We start from the raw sequence: 16,980 nt of genomic DNA, 5'->3' as shown, positions 1-16,980 counted from the left end.
TTTCCCTCTACCCAATGCAAATTCTACCAGGATGAGTAGTATAAAAGAATGACAAGAAATGTACAGGGTTGTCTTGTGCACTACTGCACAGAGTTTTGATAGGCTTTACCAAGCAATAGAGGGCAGTTCCCCTTTAGACTTTGGCCATGGTACTTTCAGGTAAACTCACCAGTTAAATATGCAGCAAAATTTCTCTAGCCTATCAGAAATATTTTTGAATATTTCGAATGGGCTAAATTCAATTTTAGTCCCAATTTAAGCAGATTCATTGAAATAAATGGGACATTTGTTCAGTTATTTTTAATAGGTCTGCTGTAGTTGGAACTAAAATTGGATTTAGCCCAACCGACGTAACCAAACCAGTGTCATATTTTTTTGGTAATTTGTATGTCACTGATCAGTTCTACTGAATATTTTATAGGAAGGATGAGGTTCATGGCGTTCATTTTGGAATATTCAAGCATTCAGAGTTTTAAATTTTTCCTTCCTTTTAGCCAAGACAGATAAAGCCTTCAAGGCCTTTCTGGATGCTCACAACCCGACAAAGCAGCATTCTTCCACACTGGAGTCCTTTCTCATCAAGCCAGTTCAGAGAGTGCTGAAATACCCGCTGCTCCTGAAAGAGCTGGTATCCCTGACAGACCCTGAAAGTGAGGAGCATTACCATCTCACAGGTATTTTCCAAGGGGCTTCTTACTCCGGCTGCCATTTAAGATGCTTTTTAAAACTTTCAGCGCCACTTGTGTTCAACGTATGTGTTTAGCATCGAGCAGTTTGAAATTTATTGCAGAAATTACTCAGTCACTGAACCCAAACATCACAGCATATTTCGGTTAGTAGAAGCCTAGTATCACTCCAGGCTTGGTTTGCAGCAACCCCTCTCGTTTCCCTTATAACAGGGGTCTCCAAACTACGGCCCACGGGCCACATTGCTTTTTTATCCGGCCTGGGAATAGGAAGAGGAGGGAGGGGGACCCAAGCGATCTCTCACTTCTGCTGTCTTTGCAAAGACAGTGGGGGTAAGGCATCACTTGTGTCAGGCTTCGCTCCTCTTCCTATCTCTGCTTGGGCACAGCATGATCTAAGATCAGCATGTGTGATCTTTGTAAAGACAGCAGGGGTGGGGGGTGCTTAGGTCCTCCTTCCCTCCTTCAGCCCTCAAAAATGTGTAAAATGTATGATGTGGCCCACACTGAAAACTTTGGAGACCCCTGCCTTAGACCAAAGATCTGCCTTCAACTTTTGATATATTGGAAACTTGCTGTGTTTTCCATACTCAACAAACTGCACTAAATCTTAATAATGATCTTTTCCCACTTTTTTCTGAATTTATTATTTAGTCCCCCGCCCCAGCAATGCAGAGACTTTACATGCTGATTAAGCAGGCTTTAGTCCACAAAAACATACACTGCTTTTATTTTATTTTTTTTAATCTTTATGGTAATACAAATTTCTTGGGTTTTTTTTTATGGAGAACAAACTATCATAGCTGCTCCTCTGGAAAATGTAGCTTTTAAAGAAATCAAGTGCATGCATTTTAACTGATCTGTTTAACTATCTATTAAATTATGGACTTTTCTTCAAAACTGTAGAAGCACTGAAGGCAATGGAAAAGGTGGCCAGTCACATCAATGAAATGCAGAAGATTTATGAGGATTATGGGGCAGTGTTTGACCAGCTAGTCGCAGATCAGAGTGGGACTCAGAAAGAGGTGAGAGGATTTAGATATTTCGTTTGTGCATTAATTCACTTAGCTATAATCCCAGTAAAACCAGAAACCTGAAAATTACTTGTGTAACAACAGACTACAGTGCGGAGAGTAGACGGCTATAAGAATCTTCAGCCATGGCCTAGGGGTGGATGGAAAATACCAGTGACTTATTGAAGCAGTTTAGGTGTTTTATGTAATAAATAACCAGGTTTTGTCTCTCTTTTTTTAAAATTGTGTTGCTTTCTGTATTTTGTAATCTACATCATGCAAACATTTTTTAAAACATGCAGGAGAGATAGCTAGTATTCCCAAGTATAGGTCATCTTCCCAATTGTTCTAAATGCAAGATGCCTTTCAAACATCGCCCTACTGATGTTTATCTGTAAATAAAAACTTACTCAGTCCTTTTGTAATCCATGGTAACATATTTAGAGGAGAATGGCTTTGCTCACATTAAGCAACCATGACTCTAAAGAGAAAGGATTCTTGTTCTTGTGAAGCCTCTACCTTGGAAAATAGGAAATCTCTGCTTTTGAAACATGTCTCTGCTTCAGTAGACAATGTCATGAAGGAGCAGATGGGTTAGCCAGTCTGCTCCTTTTGTGTTGATGCCTCTGCATCACAGAATGACTGAAGGGGGCTGCGGCTCACTGGACTAAGTGGAGTTAATTTCCAGGTAGGCAGGCATAGGGTGCGTGGCTAGTGAAAGCATGCAAGGGGTTGCTGCCGCTGAGCAAGTATGCTGCCTTTTAACCAAGACCAGAAGCATCTAGAGGGCAGGAAACCAACAATCAACTAAGAAAGACTGAAAAAGGTAGCTTTTCCTAAGTTTATATTTGCAAACATTCTCAACTGAGGGAAGAAACTGTAGTTACAGGCATTATCCCTTTTGATCTACCTCTCTTGAAATAAATAACAATTTTGCAATTGATTTATGGTGACATTGCTTTCTGTTGATTCAATTGTCTTTCATTAAAAATACTGTTCAAATTAATAGCCTTTCTCATTCACAATGGACACAGGTCACAGAACTTTCCATGGGAGAGCTTCTTTTGTACTCAACTGTTTTATGGCTGAACCCATTCCCCTCTTTAGGCAAAACAAGAAGAGACTTAGAGCTCACAGTATTTGGTGAGTGGTCTATACTTCCATTTTAAAGTCATGCTGTGGTTAAGTTGTTTTATGTGTAAGATGGTATCCGATCTGTTGCACCTTAATGTTCTGTGAGCAACATGCAGTGATAGACAGGAGTTAAAATGTGTACTTACTAATAGTAAGGTTCCCCTTGACAATTTTTGTCCAGTCGTGTCCGACTTTAGGGGCGGCGCTCATCCCGCTCTTCAAGCCATAGAGCCAGCGTTTGTCCGAAGACAATCTTTCCGTGGTCACATGGCCAGTGTGATTTAGACACGGAACGCTGTGGTGGCGCTGTGGGCTAAACCGCAGAAGCCTGTGTTGCAGGGTCAGAAGACCAAGCAGTCGTAAGATCGAATCCACGCAACGGAGTGAGCGCCCGTTGCTTGTCCCAGCTCCCGCCAACCTAGCGGTTCGAAAGCATGCAAATGCGAGTAGATAAATAGGTACCATCTCGGTGGGAAGGTAAACTTACTAATAGAAACTAGAAAAAAAATGCCTAGGAATGCAGGCAGGACCTCATGGATGAGTGACAATTTGCTGCCAAGATTTACATGATTTCTCTTGCACAAGAGTAAATTGCTACTGGATTCTGGACATTAGGCACCTCTTTCTGGAGCTTGCTGATGGCTCCTTTTTATGCTTGGAAAATGCCATGTTGGTTGGCTCCGTTTATCACTGGTTCAGGGAAAAGAGTGGAGATGTCGGGTAAAGCACTTGGGGGAAGACACTGCTTGAGGACATGGTCCAGAATGAGGCTAGGAATAGACTGTGGCTGAATAAGACAATGCTACTCTCCAATTATCTTCTAATTTCCTTCTCCCATTTCTGCTCAGTACCAGCTCTCCAACTTTTAAACTTTTCGCGAAGGCTTTCACGGCCGGGATCTAATGGTTGTTGTGGGTTTTTCGGGCTTCTTGGCTGTGTTCTGAAAGTGGTTCTTCCTAACGTTTCGCCAGTCTCTGCGGCTGGCATCTTCAGAAGACAGCAAATTGTTTGCTGTCCTCTGAAGATGCCGGCCACAGAGACTGGCGAAACGTTAGGAAGAACCACTTTCAGAACACGGCCAAGAAGCCCGAAAAACCCACAACAACCATTTTAAACTTTTCTCAAGAGTCACTGAAACTAGAGCCTTCTTATTTATTTAAAAACAAGATCAATTTCTGAGTAGGCTCATATTGCAGTTTTCATAGGGAGGTTTTGGTGGAATGTGTCAGTGGGGTTGACTGGTTGCATACTGTATATAATAACATTGGCAAAGTGATTGTATGGGTGCTTTAATGCAGCTGTGTACACACGTGGCAAGCAGTTTGCAACAGTTATGGCTCTACATGGAATCAATGCCACGTGGAAACTTTTCTAAGCAATCACTCTGAGATGGTGGTAATGTTTCATTATATTTGTAAAATTGTGATGTGATATTGCTTGGAACTATAGTCTGAAACCTGTGTACATGCATATCATGTTCTTCTAAGGAATTATTAGACCACTGTGAGCAGCAACTCTGGTTCCACAGATACCTTTGGCATACAACTCCCTTCAGGCCTAGGCAGCATAGCCAACAGTGAGAGATTATGAGAAAACTACCATTCAAAAATATACACAAGGGTGTAGATGTCCATTCTGAGTCCAGACAGTTTTCATATATTACAAGTCATGATTACTGAGGGGCATTTAAACAACTACTGCTGTACAGTGGTGCCTCACGAGTGCCCCGTTTAACAACGAAATCGCATTACGGCGAACTTTTTGAGATCGCAAAAGCGATTGCTTTACGATGGTTTCAGTGGGGGAATTTCGCTTTGCGATGATCGGTTCCCTGCTTCAGGAACCGATTCTCACAAAAGGACGATTTTCGGCCAGCTGATTGGTGGTTTCAAAATGGCCACCGGGTTAAAAAATGGCTCCCCGCTCTTTTCTGGGATGGATTCCTCACTGCACGGGCAGCGAAAATGGCCGCGCTATGGAGGAACTTCGCTGGACGGTGAGTTTCAAGCCCACAGGAATGCATTAATCGGGTTTTAATGCGTTTCTGTGGGCTTTTTTATTTCACATTACGTTTTCGTTCTACAGTTTTTTCGCTGGAACGAATTAACGTCGTAATGCGAGGCACCACTGTACCTTATTTCATTTCATTTTTGCATGTCATTATTCTACAGCACATTTTTGTATTTTTATCATAAATGCAAATACATATATGCATACATACATACAGTGATCTGGAGGTTTAACTCAATAAATAATGTGCACAAGTATACCTATCACTTGCATCTTAAATAAAAATGGATGGAACTTAGCATTGCACAAAAGTAGCATTAGTAAGCACAGGACAACCAGAGGGATATAACACCCCCTGGTACTCAGATAGCAGGAGGAGAATGCATGTGATGTCCTCTTGTGTTGTTTTTAGAAATGCCAATAAATTTATCTCCTTTATCTGCTTCACACAATAACATTTCCTATATTTGGAAAAATAGTAAGTCAATTTTCTTCTTCCTAGTGTTCAAAAGAGCTGTCATATTAGTGTATAAAGAGAACTGCAAACTCAAAAAGAAGTTGGTAAGTTTTGAGATTAAAAATTGATGCTAACTTGTCTGTTTCTTGTATATACGGAACATATATTGTGTGGATGTTAGGCAAGTTGTTCAGAGAACCTTTTCCTAAGTAGAAATAGGTTAAATTTGACCCAACTCCAGGAGGCAGCAGAAGACAGGAGGGCCTGACGTGCTCTGGTCCATGGGGTCATGAAGAGTTGGACAAGACTTAACGACTAAACAACAAGAATAGGTTAAAAGAACTCCCTGCTAAATGAGGCAGATAATTTTATATATTTCCTTAGAATCCCAAGGCTATGCGTGTTTTAAATTTATCTGAAATAACCCCACACATTGCTGAACATTAAATCACATGATGTATGAGCCAAGCAGGCTTTGTGGCCCTGGTGGTTATGGTGAAAATGTCTCCTCCATATATCGCAGGGAGCTTATGTTCATGATAGATAATAATGCCAATATTCCAATATGGAGAAGACAGAGAAGGAACTCTAACTTTATGTGGTTTAGTTATTTTGACAACTTTTTCATGTTGAGGATTTAATATTTGTATCAACAAAAGAAGCAGTTTAGACAAGCAAAAATTATAGACCAACCAGATCAACTCTGTCATCAAGAAGTAGCATCTGCTTTAAAACTTACGGCACCAATTAGGTGCTATTACAAGAGGAAAATTTCTATACAGAATGTCAAATATGATCTATGAAAAAAAACCTGAGTTCTCCCTTGTCAAGAGTCTGATATTCCTGGAACTGAAGGCTGTACAACATGGGCCTCATCAAGCTGAAAACAGCATATCAGAACTGCCTCTCTGTGACTGCAAAAACACAATGGCTTTTAAGTATTTTAAGTCCTCCAGTAAGCTGTAATATGTTATTCAACACATTGGGTTAGACTCATACTTAGCTGTGACTGAAATCCTATTGATTTCAGTTGACCTACCCAAAGCATTATTAATTTGCCCCACTGATCTCAGTGAGTATTCTCTAAGTGTAGCTTTTCCATAAAATGAGGGACTTCATTATTCAAGGTACAAGCAGCAATCCAACAGAGACTTGCAAAGAGCAGAGGCAATTTTTCCTGCATGTTATATGTGGAAATTCCCACATTGTCAAAGGAGATTTTCAGAACCATCAGAAATCTACTTTTTCTTTCCAGGGTGGGTGGGTGCCCTGGAACTCCATAAGATCTCTGAATTGAACCAGTTTATTTAGAAGTATAGTTGATTCCAGTGAGTCCTACTTTGAAACAATTCTGTTCTAGGACTGAAACTTTAGACTACATTTTAAAAGGTAATGGCACTTAACATTGAATCTTTTCTTTTAGGCAACTAATGTCCGAACAACACTCAATCAAGGTGATCTGGATTCATTTAAATTCCGTTGGTTGATTCCTTTATCTGCTCTTCAAGTTCGATTGAGCAATACAGCAGGTGACTTTTTTCACTTCTTAAGAACCCATATATTCTTATTTCATAATACTCTTTAGTTACTTTTATCTTGCAAGTCCATTCTGAGTCCAGACAGTTTTCATATATTACAAGTCATGATTACTGAGGGGCATTTAAACAACTACTGCTGTACAGTGGTGCCTCACAAGAAGAGCGCCCCGTTTAACGACAAAATCGCATTACGATAAACTTTTTGCTGTCAGTTTTAGTCAAGTATTGCTTACTTTCATGTTGTAAAAATACCAAGCAAGGCTGAAAAGCATGAGTCAGTATGGTTAATCAAGCAATATATTAATCACAAATGTAAAATACAGATTTAAATTGCCACTATGGAAAAAGTTTTGGGATTGATACTGCAGTTGCAAACAGTGCCAAGTGCTCCCCTTGGTCAAGCAGTGGTTGCATCCAGAATGGCCTTTCTATGGACAGCTAGACTCCTTTGGCCTACAGGAAATTCCTGATCCTACAGAAGAATCCCACTAGTGGAATAGAGGTGTGGCAGTCTTTGCTAATTTCCAGTAACATTCTTCAGCCATTCTCCCATTGCTCCAGAGAGTCCTCCAACTCCCAGAGCAAACTTCCTCTTTTTCTCCTCTGAAATGGGGGAGTGATTTGATAATGCTCATCATCCCCATCCCTTCTCCAAAGAAGAGTGCATTTTGAGTGGAACTCTGCTTTAGGGATGCTGTCCCTGGCAGAAACTGTGGCTTCAAACTAGTGTGTGTATTATAAGAATGACTTGGAAAAGTCAAGAGAAAATTGATTTCATGAATACTTTCAAATTATCAAACATACAGTTATGCCATTTAAATGAATAAAAGCAAAGTAGATAATTTAAGCAAAACCTTTAATGGACAGACAGCCTTGTTTTTGCTGTTAGCCAGCCAGAGAACTTGCCTTGCTTTTTGAGAACCTCTTAGTCAATGTTAGACATGTGAGTAAAACCAATTTCCTGCAATGAAAACATTTTCTACGATTTTGTTCCTTTCCAATTCATGAAACTAATAGATTTGTATGAAGACAGAGTAGCACACAATACAAGGAGTCAAAAGAATAGTTGAAAAGGTTGCCTTAAAATAATGACATAAGATGAAATGTCTTAAAACGATTTTTAATTCCAATTTTTTTTTATCTTGAATCTTGTAATTGTGAGGTATGTAGAATTTGTTTTTAAAAAACTGTTTTACAAATGCTCCAAACAGCAACTGAAGTTTGTATGCACCTATATAAAATGAAATATTTATCAGTTCTCAAACATAGGCCATAACTTCCCTTGGGTATGTAAGGAAATTCTAGTGGTGAAGGAGCGTGAGAGTAAATGTCTTTAAAGGCATTCCTTCTCTTAGAAAAACTTGCTGATATTCAAGGCCTGTCTCCTTACGTTTAAGGAGAAGTGCTTAAAAATATGGTTTGTTCCAGGGGCAGGGGATTCTCAAAGAAAACATTAATTGCCAAAATATAAATAACAGTGTTGCTATGATCTCTATCTGTAGAATGATCTGAAGGACTTCAGGATGTTCTCATCAGTCTATTAAAATTGCTTGATTAGAGACTTATATTTATAACAAGTATTCTTTCTATATGCAGGAACAGAAAACAATTGCATTTGGGAACTGATTCATACAAAGTCAGAATTACAAGGAAGACCCGAAACAACCTTCCAGCTATGTAGCAGGTACAATGATTAGATCCAATTATTACAGTAACTGCCCTCCACCCTATGGAGTCTTTCCCCCTTCTACTCCCTAACCAAATAATAGCCTCCTTCCATAAGCTTATTAGACAGTTCTTAAGGCATTATGATATACATCCTTCAGGAATATTATACTATACAATATTCTATTTAGTTATGGAATGGCAGTTACCTTTATATATCCTATTTATTCAGAAATTTCAGAAGAAAGAATAGGTTCTCTGTGATGCTGCAGCCAGAAGAGAATAGAATGGAAAGGTTTCCATCAGCCTCTCAATGGAGGAGAGAAGCTAAGGTTCTTAAATGAAAATACTCTAACCTCTATGCATAGAGCACAAAGAACCAAACATTGATGACAGATGAAAGTTCTGCCTAGAGAACCAGTATCAAACCCCCACACTGACCTTCCTTATTGAAAAGAGTTTCTGTCTCTGTATTTAAAACATAGTAATTGTTTTCTTATATTTGCAGTGATTGTGAAAGCAAGGCCAATATAGTTAAAGTGATTCGTTCCATTCTGAGAGAGAACTTCAGGCGTCAAATAAAGTGTGATTTGCCTTTGGAGAAAGCATGTAAAAGTCGCCTAGTTCTACATAAAAATCGAATTCCTGTTTCAGCAAAATTGGGTAAGCATATGGTTTCTTAAAATGTTTATCAAGACGTCCATCCACTGCATTTTGTGGCAATACTATCTGATGCTGAAGTCCTGTTCAAAATGGGATTAGTTATGCTCAGTGAAAGCTGATAAGAATTCTTCCTGCTGACTGGGAAAAGTTTGAAATGGAGTGTTCCATTGGTAACATTAACATTATAGGACGAGGGCTGTGTCAACTCTCTTGATGGGCACAGGGAGAAAACTAAGATTGGACCTGTCTCTTCAACGCCAGAGACAGATATCCATTGGGCTGTGACCCTGCAGCCTAAGCCACCTGCCAGACCCACACCCGAACCGTGCTCACCTAGCAAAAAGCTGTGCTAGAAGGTTCCACAGGCTGGAATAGGCCATGCTCCTGTTAGAAAAGTTGCCCCAGTGCTTGCTGGGAGTTTCACAGAGACCAATGAGTCATTATTCAACCTGAAACAGGCGAGGTACTGCAGTCAAATTGACTCAAGAGCATTTATAAGGTCAGTTTCAAAAACAACCAAAGCTACAAGTTTAAGTGTGCTTTTCTTGGGGTGAAACAAAAGTCTCAATAGCCACTGCTAACTCAGTAGCGATTTACTTCTAGACTGAATAGAAGTTTCCAGCAATTTCCTTTTCTAACAGGTACCTAGGCTGGAGGTATGCATTTCCTTGGCCAGGAAGCCTTCCAAGCTCAGCATTTCTCTGGGTGAGAATAATTTATGTGTGGTCTGGTATGTGGAATGTCCAGAATGAAATATTATGAGATAAATCAAAAAGAAAGAAAGAAAAAGCACACGCCTCTACAACACCCTCCTCAGCCAAACTCCCCTTTCTTTCCGAGTCAGAAAACTTGTGTTTTTGACTCTGTTAGGCAGCAATTTCAGGAAAAGCATTGAGACTTCTATTTTATCCCATTATTAAAATAGAAGATGACTGCTAAGAGATTGTATGCACCCGGGGCTCGGTGCCCTCCACTCTCTCTAGCTTCAAGTTTTAATGTTGAGTGCCCTGCAGTTTCTACTTTCCAACACTACATGTTGACATGGGGGAAATACAATTAACTTTGCTAACTGGTTTTCAGTAACCTAGGTGGGAATTTTACAACATTCTCCCTTTCAGAGCTCTTTGTGGTGTGCAGTATATTGCTTATTATTTGGAGGGAGTTAACACTGCTGCCTTTTAGCAAAATTATCTGGAGTGGCTCCTATATGAAATTTATCTAACTAATTTGCAACTAGTTTTATGAAATGTGGCTTTTCTGGAACCTAATTAAATTGCTTAAAGTGGCAGGATGACAAATCGGTTTAGCACCTACATACAGTATCTAATCTTTATCAGTCCTGGTTATTTTAATGTTAAAATATAAAACCTTATGATAGCTATTGTTATGGTAACCCTAGTTGCTCAGTACAGTAATAATGTGCTTTACACTGGCAGCTTCTTCAAGAGCGTTGAAGTTACTGAAGAATTCTCCCACGAATGAATGGAACACGGATGCTATTAAAGGAAGTGAACTGGATTCTGATGAATGCAGCCAGAGCAGCAGCACTCCAAGTAGCAGCTGCCATACCACAGACAGCATCTTGGAATCTAAAGATTCATCTCCTGTGAAACACCTGCAGAACTGTGCATCGGACTTTTCAAACAGCCCTGTCAAAGAATCTGACATTCTTAGTGATGCTGAGGACGACTACCAGCAGATCCTAAACAAAGGCAGCCCTACGAAAGATATTGAAATTGAATTCCAAAGGCTAAAGATTTCAGAGAATCTGGGCAGTGATGCAGAAGAAAGGTATCCTGATGAGAAAAAGAGTGAAGCAGAGCACCCTAAATTAGTGCGTGCCCATTTTTGTCCCATTAAACGGAAAGCAAACAGTACAAGACGTGACAAAGGAACATTACTTGCAATGCAAGAAACGCACCAGTCTCTTGACAGTCACCCAGATGCTGGAAGTTTTGACCTGAACTCTGTTTTAGAAAGGGAATTTAGTGTACAAAGTTTAACTTCAGTAGTTAATGAAGACTGTTTTTATGAAACAGTAGACAGGCATGGTAAATCCTAGCTGCCTGAAATCTGATTATTCCTCCCCCCCCCCCAAGATTTCATTTACATTTTTTTCTTAAATAGGTGAATGTTGCAACTGAAAACTACTATTTCGTTTAATGCACTACTGTGTTTTCCCACAGAAGTCGTTGTAAAGGCTTAAGTTATTTTAATTTATTGTGGAGAAGAAAACCTAGATTAAGCTGCCCTTAAGATTTTGTAAATTAATTTATCCCATTTTTGAATAAATTAAAATTTTAAAAATTTTGGAAAATGGGAATTAAATGATTATGATCTACATTTCTGACAAAAGTACAAACAGTTTTAATTGTTTGGGATATTTGTTCTGGTTGATTTTTGCTTTATTTAAAGCAAAATTACTTCTAATTCATCGCAGAAGAACTAAAGTCCTGCCTTTTGTTGCACTAAGATGAAATATGTTGTTTATACTTGATTTTTATATACTAGGTGTAAATATAAAAGTCTTTACTGTAATCTTATTGTATGTTTATTTTCTCTACAAGCCTGTACAGTAAAATGTGCAATGAAGTAAATGTTTGTTTTATGCCTCCTTTTATGACATCTGAAATTCAGTAACTTAACAATTTTTGACACTTTATTCTATTTCTAATCCTTCATGTGACTGATTTCAAAGAGGACTTCTTAGAACATGTTTTACTTACATTTAAAAAACCCAGTACCATTTTGGTTTTGAGACAAAGTTATGCTAATTTTAGACCATCCTCAGTTCTACAAATTTCACATATGCTTTGGATCAGAGTGCTTTAGGATTACTGAAATGTATTACTTAAATGAAATGTATTTCCTTGGCATCATCTGGCTCATTTTAGACAAGTAACTAGAGCAAATTATCGTCTTCAGTCCTATTATATTTGCTGGTCTTGTGTTTTTTTTTCTCTCTCAGTTCCTCTCTGTAATTATATGCAAAAAGATTTGGGTCTTCATCACACATTTCCCTATAGACATCACAAAGGGATTTAAAATGGAACACAGACAGTTGAGTGGGATATAGAGTTGGATCAACATCTGCCAGCATGAGCATCTGTTTAGCCTTCTCTAAACGCTGAGCTTCTGGAAATAAAATCCTGGAAGAAAGTAGCAGACATGATGAGCAGGTTTAATAGCAAAAGAAACAAATCAACAGTGTTTTCATTTTTGTTAAGATTTTGAAGCCTTCTGATTCACTGTCAACATCAGTAGCCAATTCCAGTAGCATTACCTTTTTCTCAGCCATGATATGACTGGCTGCCTACACTATGTGCACTAGCCTACCTCCTTACAAGACTAGAGACCACCACAATATATGCTGTCCTCCAAAGTAAAGTACTTAACCAGTGGATAACCCATCAAAAAGATCATAGAATCATAGAAAAGTGAAGTTGGAAGGGGCCTACAAGGCCATCAAGTCCAACCCCCTGTTCAATGCAGGAATACAATCAAGCATATCTGTCAGGTGATTACAATTTTCGATTACCTTGGAATTGTTTCATGACATGTAAGTATCTTTAAATCAGGGATCGAAAGCCTCCAAATGTTAGTTATTTTTGCAGCCTCCCAGGGCTGCCATATAAAAAAATAATCCATTTTCACACTCTGGCAGTTTTGCCCTGAAATGAAGTAAAAGAGCCGCTGAACCTTGTTTTGCCAATCCATAAACAGGCTTACTGAAAAAATGTTGAGTTTCTGGCTTTCCTCTTTTCTGATATCATAGCTCTCTTTCTTGCCCACCTTCTTCAAGGTGGTCTTAACTGGTCTTAACTATTACGGCACAGAGTCTCCTGTTTTAAGTCCCAAGAGAAATAGAATCCTATGGCTGGAGAAGTCACCAACAATACTCAGGTCCTGTTAACATGCAAATGTTAGGTCTACTATTATTCTAATTGCATTGTTTAACATCATCTCCTTTTAACACTTATCTGTAGGACACTGATACTGGAAGTTCCTGAAGCAGTGACTGTAATTCAATTTTAGTAACAGACTCATTTCTTTATCACTTGAACAGCCTACACTTGCACCACTAAAAATGTATAGTAGCAGTATAGGCACTACTGACATTTTTCTGTGTATCTTTTTGTACAATGCATTTTTGATCACACAGCTATACTTGTGTACTGGACAAAGTATGAAATGTTAATATCTTAAACAGAGCACAGTTATATGTTTCTGTGACGATTCTCAGTCATCCAAGTGAGGTTATCTGGAAGTTGAGTCCTAGCAACTCGACTTCCTTTTTATTAGGTTGAAACGTTTCACTACCCATCACTACTGAAGAAGCTACAGTAGTGCCTCACTTTACAATTGCCATGCATTATGATGAAACCGCATAACGATCTAATTGTTAAGTCTAAACGATGGTCTGAATGGGGGAATTTCGCTTTGCGATGATCGGTTCCCTATTCCGGGAACCAATTCTTCGCAAAATGACGTTTTTTGCACAGTTGATCGGCAGTTTCAAAATGACCGCTGGGTGATTAAAATGGCTCCCCGCTGTGTTTAGGGACCGATTCTTCGCTATACAGGCAGCAAAAATGGCCACCGTATGGAGGATCTTCGCTGGATGGTGAGTTTTTACCCCATTAGAACACAATGAACAGGTTTCAATGCATTTCAATGGGGTTTTTATTTTCACTTTACAATGTTTTCACTTAATGGTGATTTTCCTGGAATGGATTATCGTCGTTAAGCGAGGGACCACTGCACTTGGATGAGGAGTGAAATGTTTTACCCTAATAAGAAAGAAGTCCAGTTGCCATGACTCAACTTTCAGACAACTGTTGCGCTGTTGTACTACATAACTGCAGTATGTTGTGCTATATTAAATGGGGAAATAAGCTCTTTCTGGTTTATTAGCTTTAATTTCAGGCAGACAGTTGCTTCAAAATCTATGTATCAACTGCAGATCCTCCTACTCAAGTATTCTCTGATTGCCTAGATCTTGCTACTTGAATTCTCTGTGATGGAACTGTTTTCAGACTGCACTTTTAGACTTTGCTCTTATCTGGTTTGGATCCTGCCTGGGCAGACCCTGGGCTGCCTACTCTGCTGAACTATCCTCTACTTAAATCTTGCCTGCTGAGATCAGACTTTCTTCCAAATAGAATTTGGAATGCAATCTACCAATGAGTCATTGCCCTTCCTTGGTCATACTTGAAACAAGCCAGGTACTGCAATCAAATTGAGGTTATAGGCTCAAATGCATTTATAAGGACTAGTTGCAAGTACAAAGTGGAGCAGAAGTTTAGGTGCGCTCCCCTTGGGGTGAAACAAAAGACTCAGTAGCCACTGCTAACTTAGTCCCAAACTGAATTGGCATCTTCCTGTGATTCCTTAACCAATAACACTTTGGATGTGGCAATCTGGCAATTCCCTTAGGAAGAGGAATCCTGCAAAAGAACTGCTTGAGATGATGAGGGCGTACACAAAGCTGTCTGTAAAGTTTGGCCTGTGGCTGCCACATCTTTCACATATTACTCTGGTTACCAAAGCATGCGTAAGCTCACTACAAATAGGCAAAACACTATTGTCCTGAAAGTATAATTTATATTCAGAAATAAGGTATCTTACCGTATACCATGATGGCAGTGTTTCCTTCTGAATTGAAAAACACTTTGAACGACTTTTTCCACCAATTTAAATGGCTGTTCTATCTTCGGGTGTATCAATGGTGTAAAATGAACTATACTCACATCCACCTGTGAATTAAAAACTGAATGAAATGATGGCTGTGAAAAAGGATTTCCAAATCTAAAGTAAATTTTTATTCAAATAAGGGAAGTACAGTGTTAGCTCAATAGAACTTTAAAACAGTAAATCTATGATTCTATCAATAACTACTTCTGCAAAATGAAACCTGGGGACACACACTTTTCATGTAATATTCTATAAATAAATAAGGTTTTCATGATAAGTAGAAAGGTTGGTACTACATGCATAGAGGACAATGCCTGTTGTCTCATTGGTCTTTCGATATGCACTGGACAGAGTGCCTTCTTTGATACCATTATGATAAGTTCAAAACCCAGAAGCAGAAACACGAATCAGCACATTTACCCCACTCTAATTATGGTGAGTTCATGTCACGGCGGGACCTAGAAATTGCCAGCATTTTCCTCCTAAGTTGTTATCATCCATATACCTTTCACTATACGTACTGCCCAATACAGAGATAAACCATCTAAGCCTGATGAATTCAACAAATGAGGAGTTTTAACACAACAATTTCCGCTTATCCCCAAGTTTCCCTCTAAGCTGGGCAAGCGCACAACTCCATGTCCTTCTGAGAAGCTCTCTACCTCCTCCACAGTGATCACATTTGGTTCCAGTCGTGACGGAACCCTATGCGTAAGGGGGGCAGAGGCACTATCACACACAAACACACACACACACACACACACACAAAGTGCTGAAGTCGTGTGTGCAAGAGGCAGAGCCCTGCCCAGCAGGGATAAAAGTTGCTTATCACTGTAAGATTTCTCTAGATTTGACCTGAAGTTTGTACTGAATGCCATTCTATACAAAAACGATCCACTTGAGATTAATTTTACTTACTTTCTCTCCCCTGACCTTGACAAATTATGATTACATTGTATGTGTAGATATTACATATAATGGCAGACAGTGGACAAGATGTATTCAGGTACAGTGGTGCCTCGCATCACGATGTTAATTCGTTCCAGCGAAATTGCTGTAGAACGAAAACACCGTAAAGTGATTTTAAAAAGTCCATAGAAACTCATTAAAACCCGATTAATGTGTTCCTATGGGCTTGAAACTCACCGTCCAACGAAGATCCTCCATAGCGCAGCCATTTTCACTGCCTGTGCAGCGAGGAATCCGTCCCAGAAAACAGTGGGCGGCTATTTTCTTACCTGGTGGCCATTTTGGAGCCTCGTGGCACAGTGGTTAAAACGCCGTACTGCAGCTAAAAACTGTGCTCACGACCTGGGGTTCAAATCCCAGGTAGCCGGCTCAAGGTTGACTCAGCCTTCCATCCTTCCGAGGTCGGTAAAATGAGTACCCAGCTTGCTGGGGGGGCAATGTGTAGCCTGTATAATTAAAAATTGTAAACCGCCCGGAGAGTGCTTGTAGCGCTATGGGGTGGTATATAAGTCCAATAAATAAAATAAATAAATAATAAATAAATAAAAATTTTGAAACCGCCGATCAGCTGTGCAAAAATCGTCATTTTGCAATAATCGATTAGCAAAGCAGGGAACCGATCATCGCAAAGCAAAAAAACCCCATAGGAAACATCGTTTTGCGATCGCAAAAACTTTGTCGTTATGCGATTTCGTCATAAAACGAAGTGCTCGTCTTGCGAGGCACCACTGTATTACATACTGATTACCCTTCACACATATAGCAAAATTTCTTAAATATACATTTCGCCTAGATGCTTTAGGAAGAAGTGATCCGGAATAAGTACAGTATTGTAAATTGTTCTAAAACATAACATTACAGAAGATCTACTACTACTGCTGGGGAAAAAAGGATTTAACTTGTGGCTTCCAAACAAAATCATGAAGTTTGTGAATAAGAGTTAAGTTTTGGTTTTGGAGGATTTTATTATGTGTGTTGTATTGTTGTGTTTTTATTCATGTAAGCCGCCCCAAGTAGACTTTGTCTGGGAGGGGGGTTAAAGTCTTATAAATGTAAATATAAATGTCTGCAGCAAAGTCTTCTTGCAAGGGCAGCATCACAAAATTGGTAATTTTACAGCATCTGAAATATACTGAATACAGAATAAAATG

The 16,980-nt window shown here is 39.3% G+C and overlaps 2 protein-coding genes across 14 annotated transcripts in view; one reads left to right on the top strand and one right to left on the bottom strand.

Annotated features, from left to right (window-relative positions):
• Nucleotides 1-11,763, top strand: part of TIAM2 (TIAM Rac1 associated GEF 2) — a 106,036-nt gene extending 94,273 nt beyond the window's left edge. For all 7 annotated transcript variants that reach the window (XM_078383226.1, XM_020801235.3, XM_020801482.3 and 4 more), the window contains 8 exons: nt 495-674; nt 1,593-1,711; nt 2,734-2,842; nt 5,346-5,404; nt 6,724-6,829; nt 8,435-8,522; nt 9,012-9,166; nt 10,603-11,763. In XM_078383226.1, the coding sequence (XP_078239352.1) occupies nt 495-674; nt 1,593-1,711; nt 2,734-2,842; nt 5,346-5,404; nt 6,724-6,829; nt 8,435-8,522; nt 9,012-9,166; nt 10,603-11,228 (1,442 nt within the window). In that variant the 3' untranslated portion in view covers nt 11,229-11,763. The remainder of the gene's footprint in view (nt 1-494; nt 675-1,592; nt 1,712-2,733; nt 2,843-5,345; nt 5,405-6,723; nt 6,830-8,434; nt 8,523-9,011; nt 9,167-10,602) is intronic.
• The window catches only part of TFB1M (transcription factor B1, mitochondrial), a 40,065-nt gene continuing 30,762 nt past the window's right edge, over nt 7,678-16,980 (bottom strand). For all 7 annotated transcript variants that reach the window (XM_072995052.2, XM_072995061.2, XM_078383228.1 and 4 more), the window contains 2 exons: nt 14,795-14,922; nt 7,678-12,315 (listed from right to left, as the gene is read on the bottom strand). In XM_072995052.2, coding sequence (XP_072851153.2) covers nt 12,069-12,315; nt 14,795-14,922 — 375 coding nt within the window. In that variant the 3' untranslated portion in view covers nt 7,678-12,068. The remainder of the gene's footprint in view (nt 12,316-14,794; nt 14,923-16,980) is intronic.

Source organism: Pogona vitticeps, chromosome 1, assembly GCF_051106095.1.
Source record: "Pogona vitticeps strain Pit_001003342236 chromosome 1, PviZW2.1, whole genome shotgun sequence".
NCBI classification, from domain to species: domain Eukaryota; kingdom Metazoa; phylum Chordata; class Lepidosauria; order Squamata; family Agamidae; genus Pogona; species Pogona vitticeps.
This window is presented reverse-complemented; position numbering and strand designations above follow the sequence as displayed.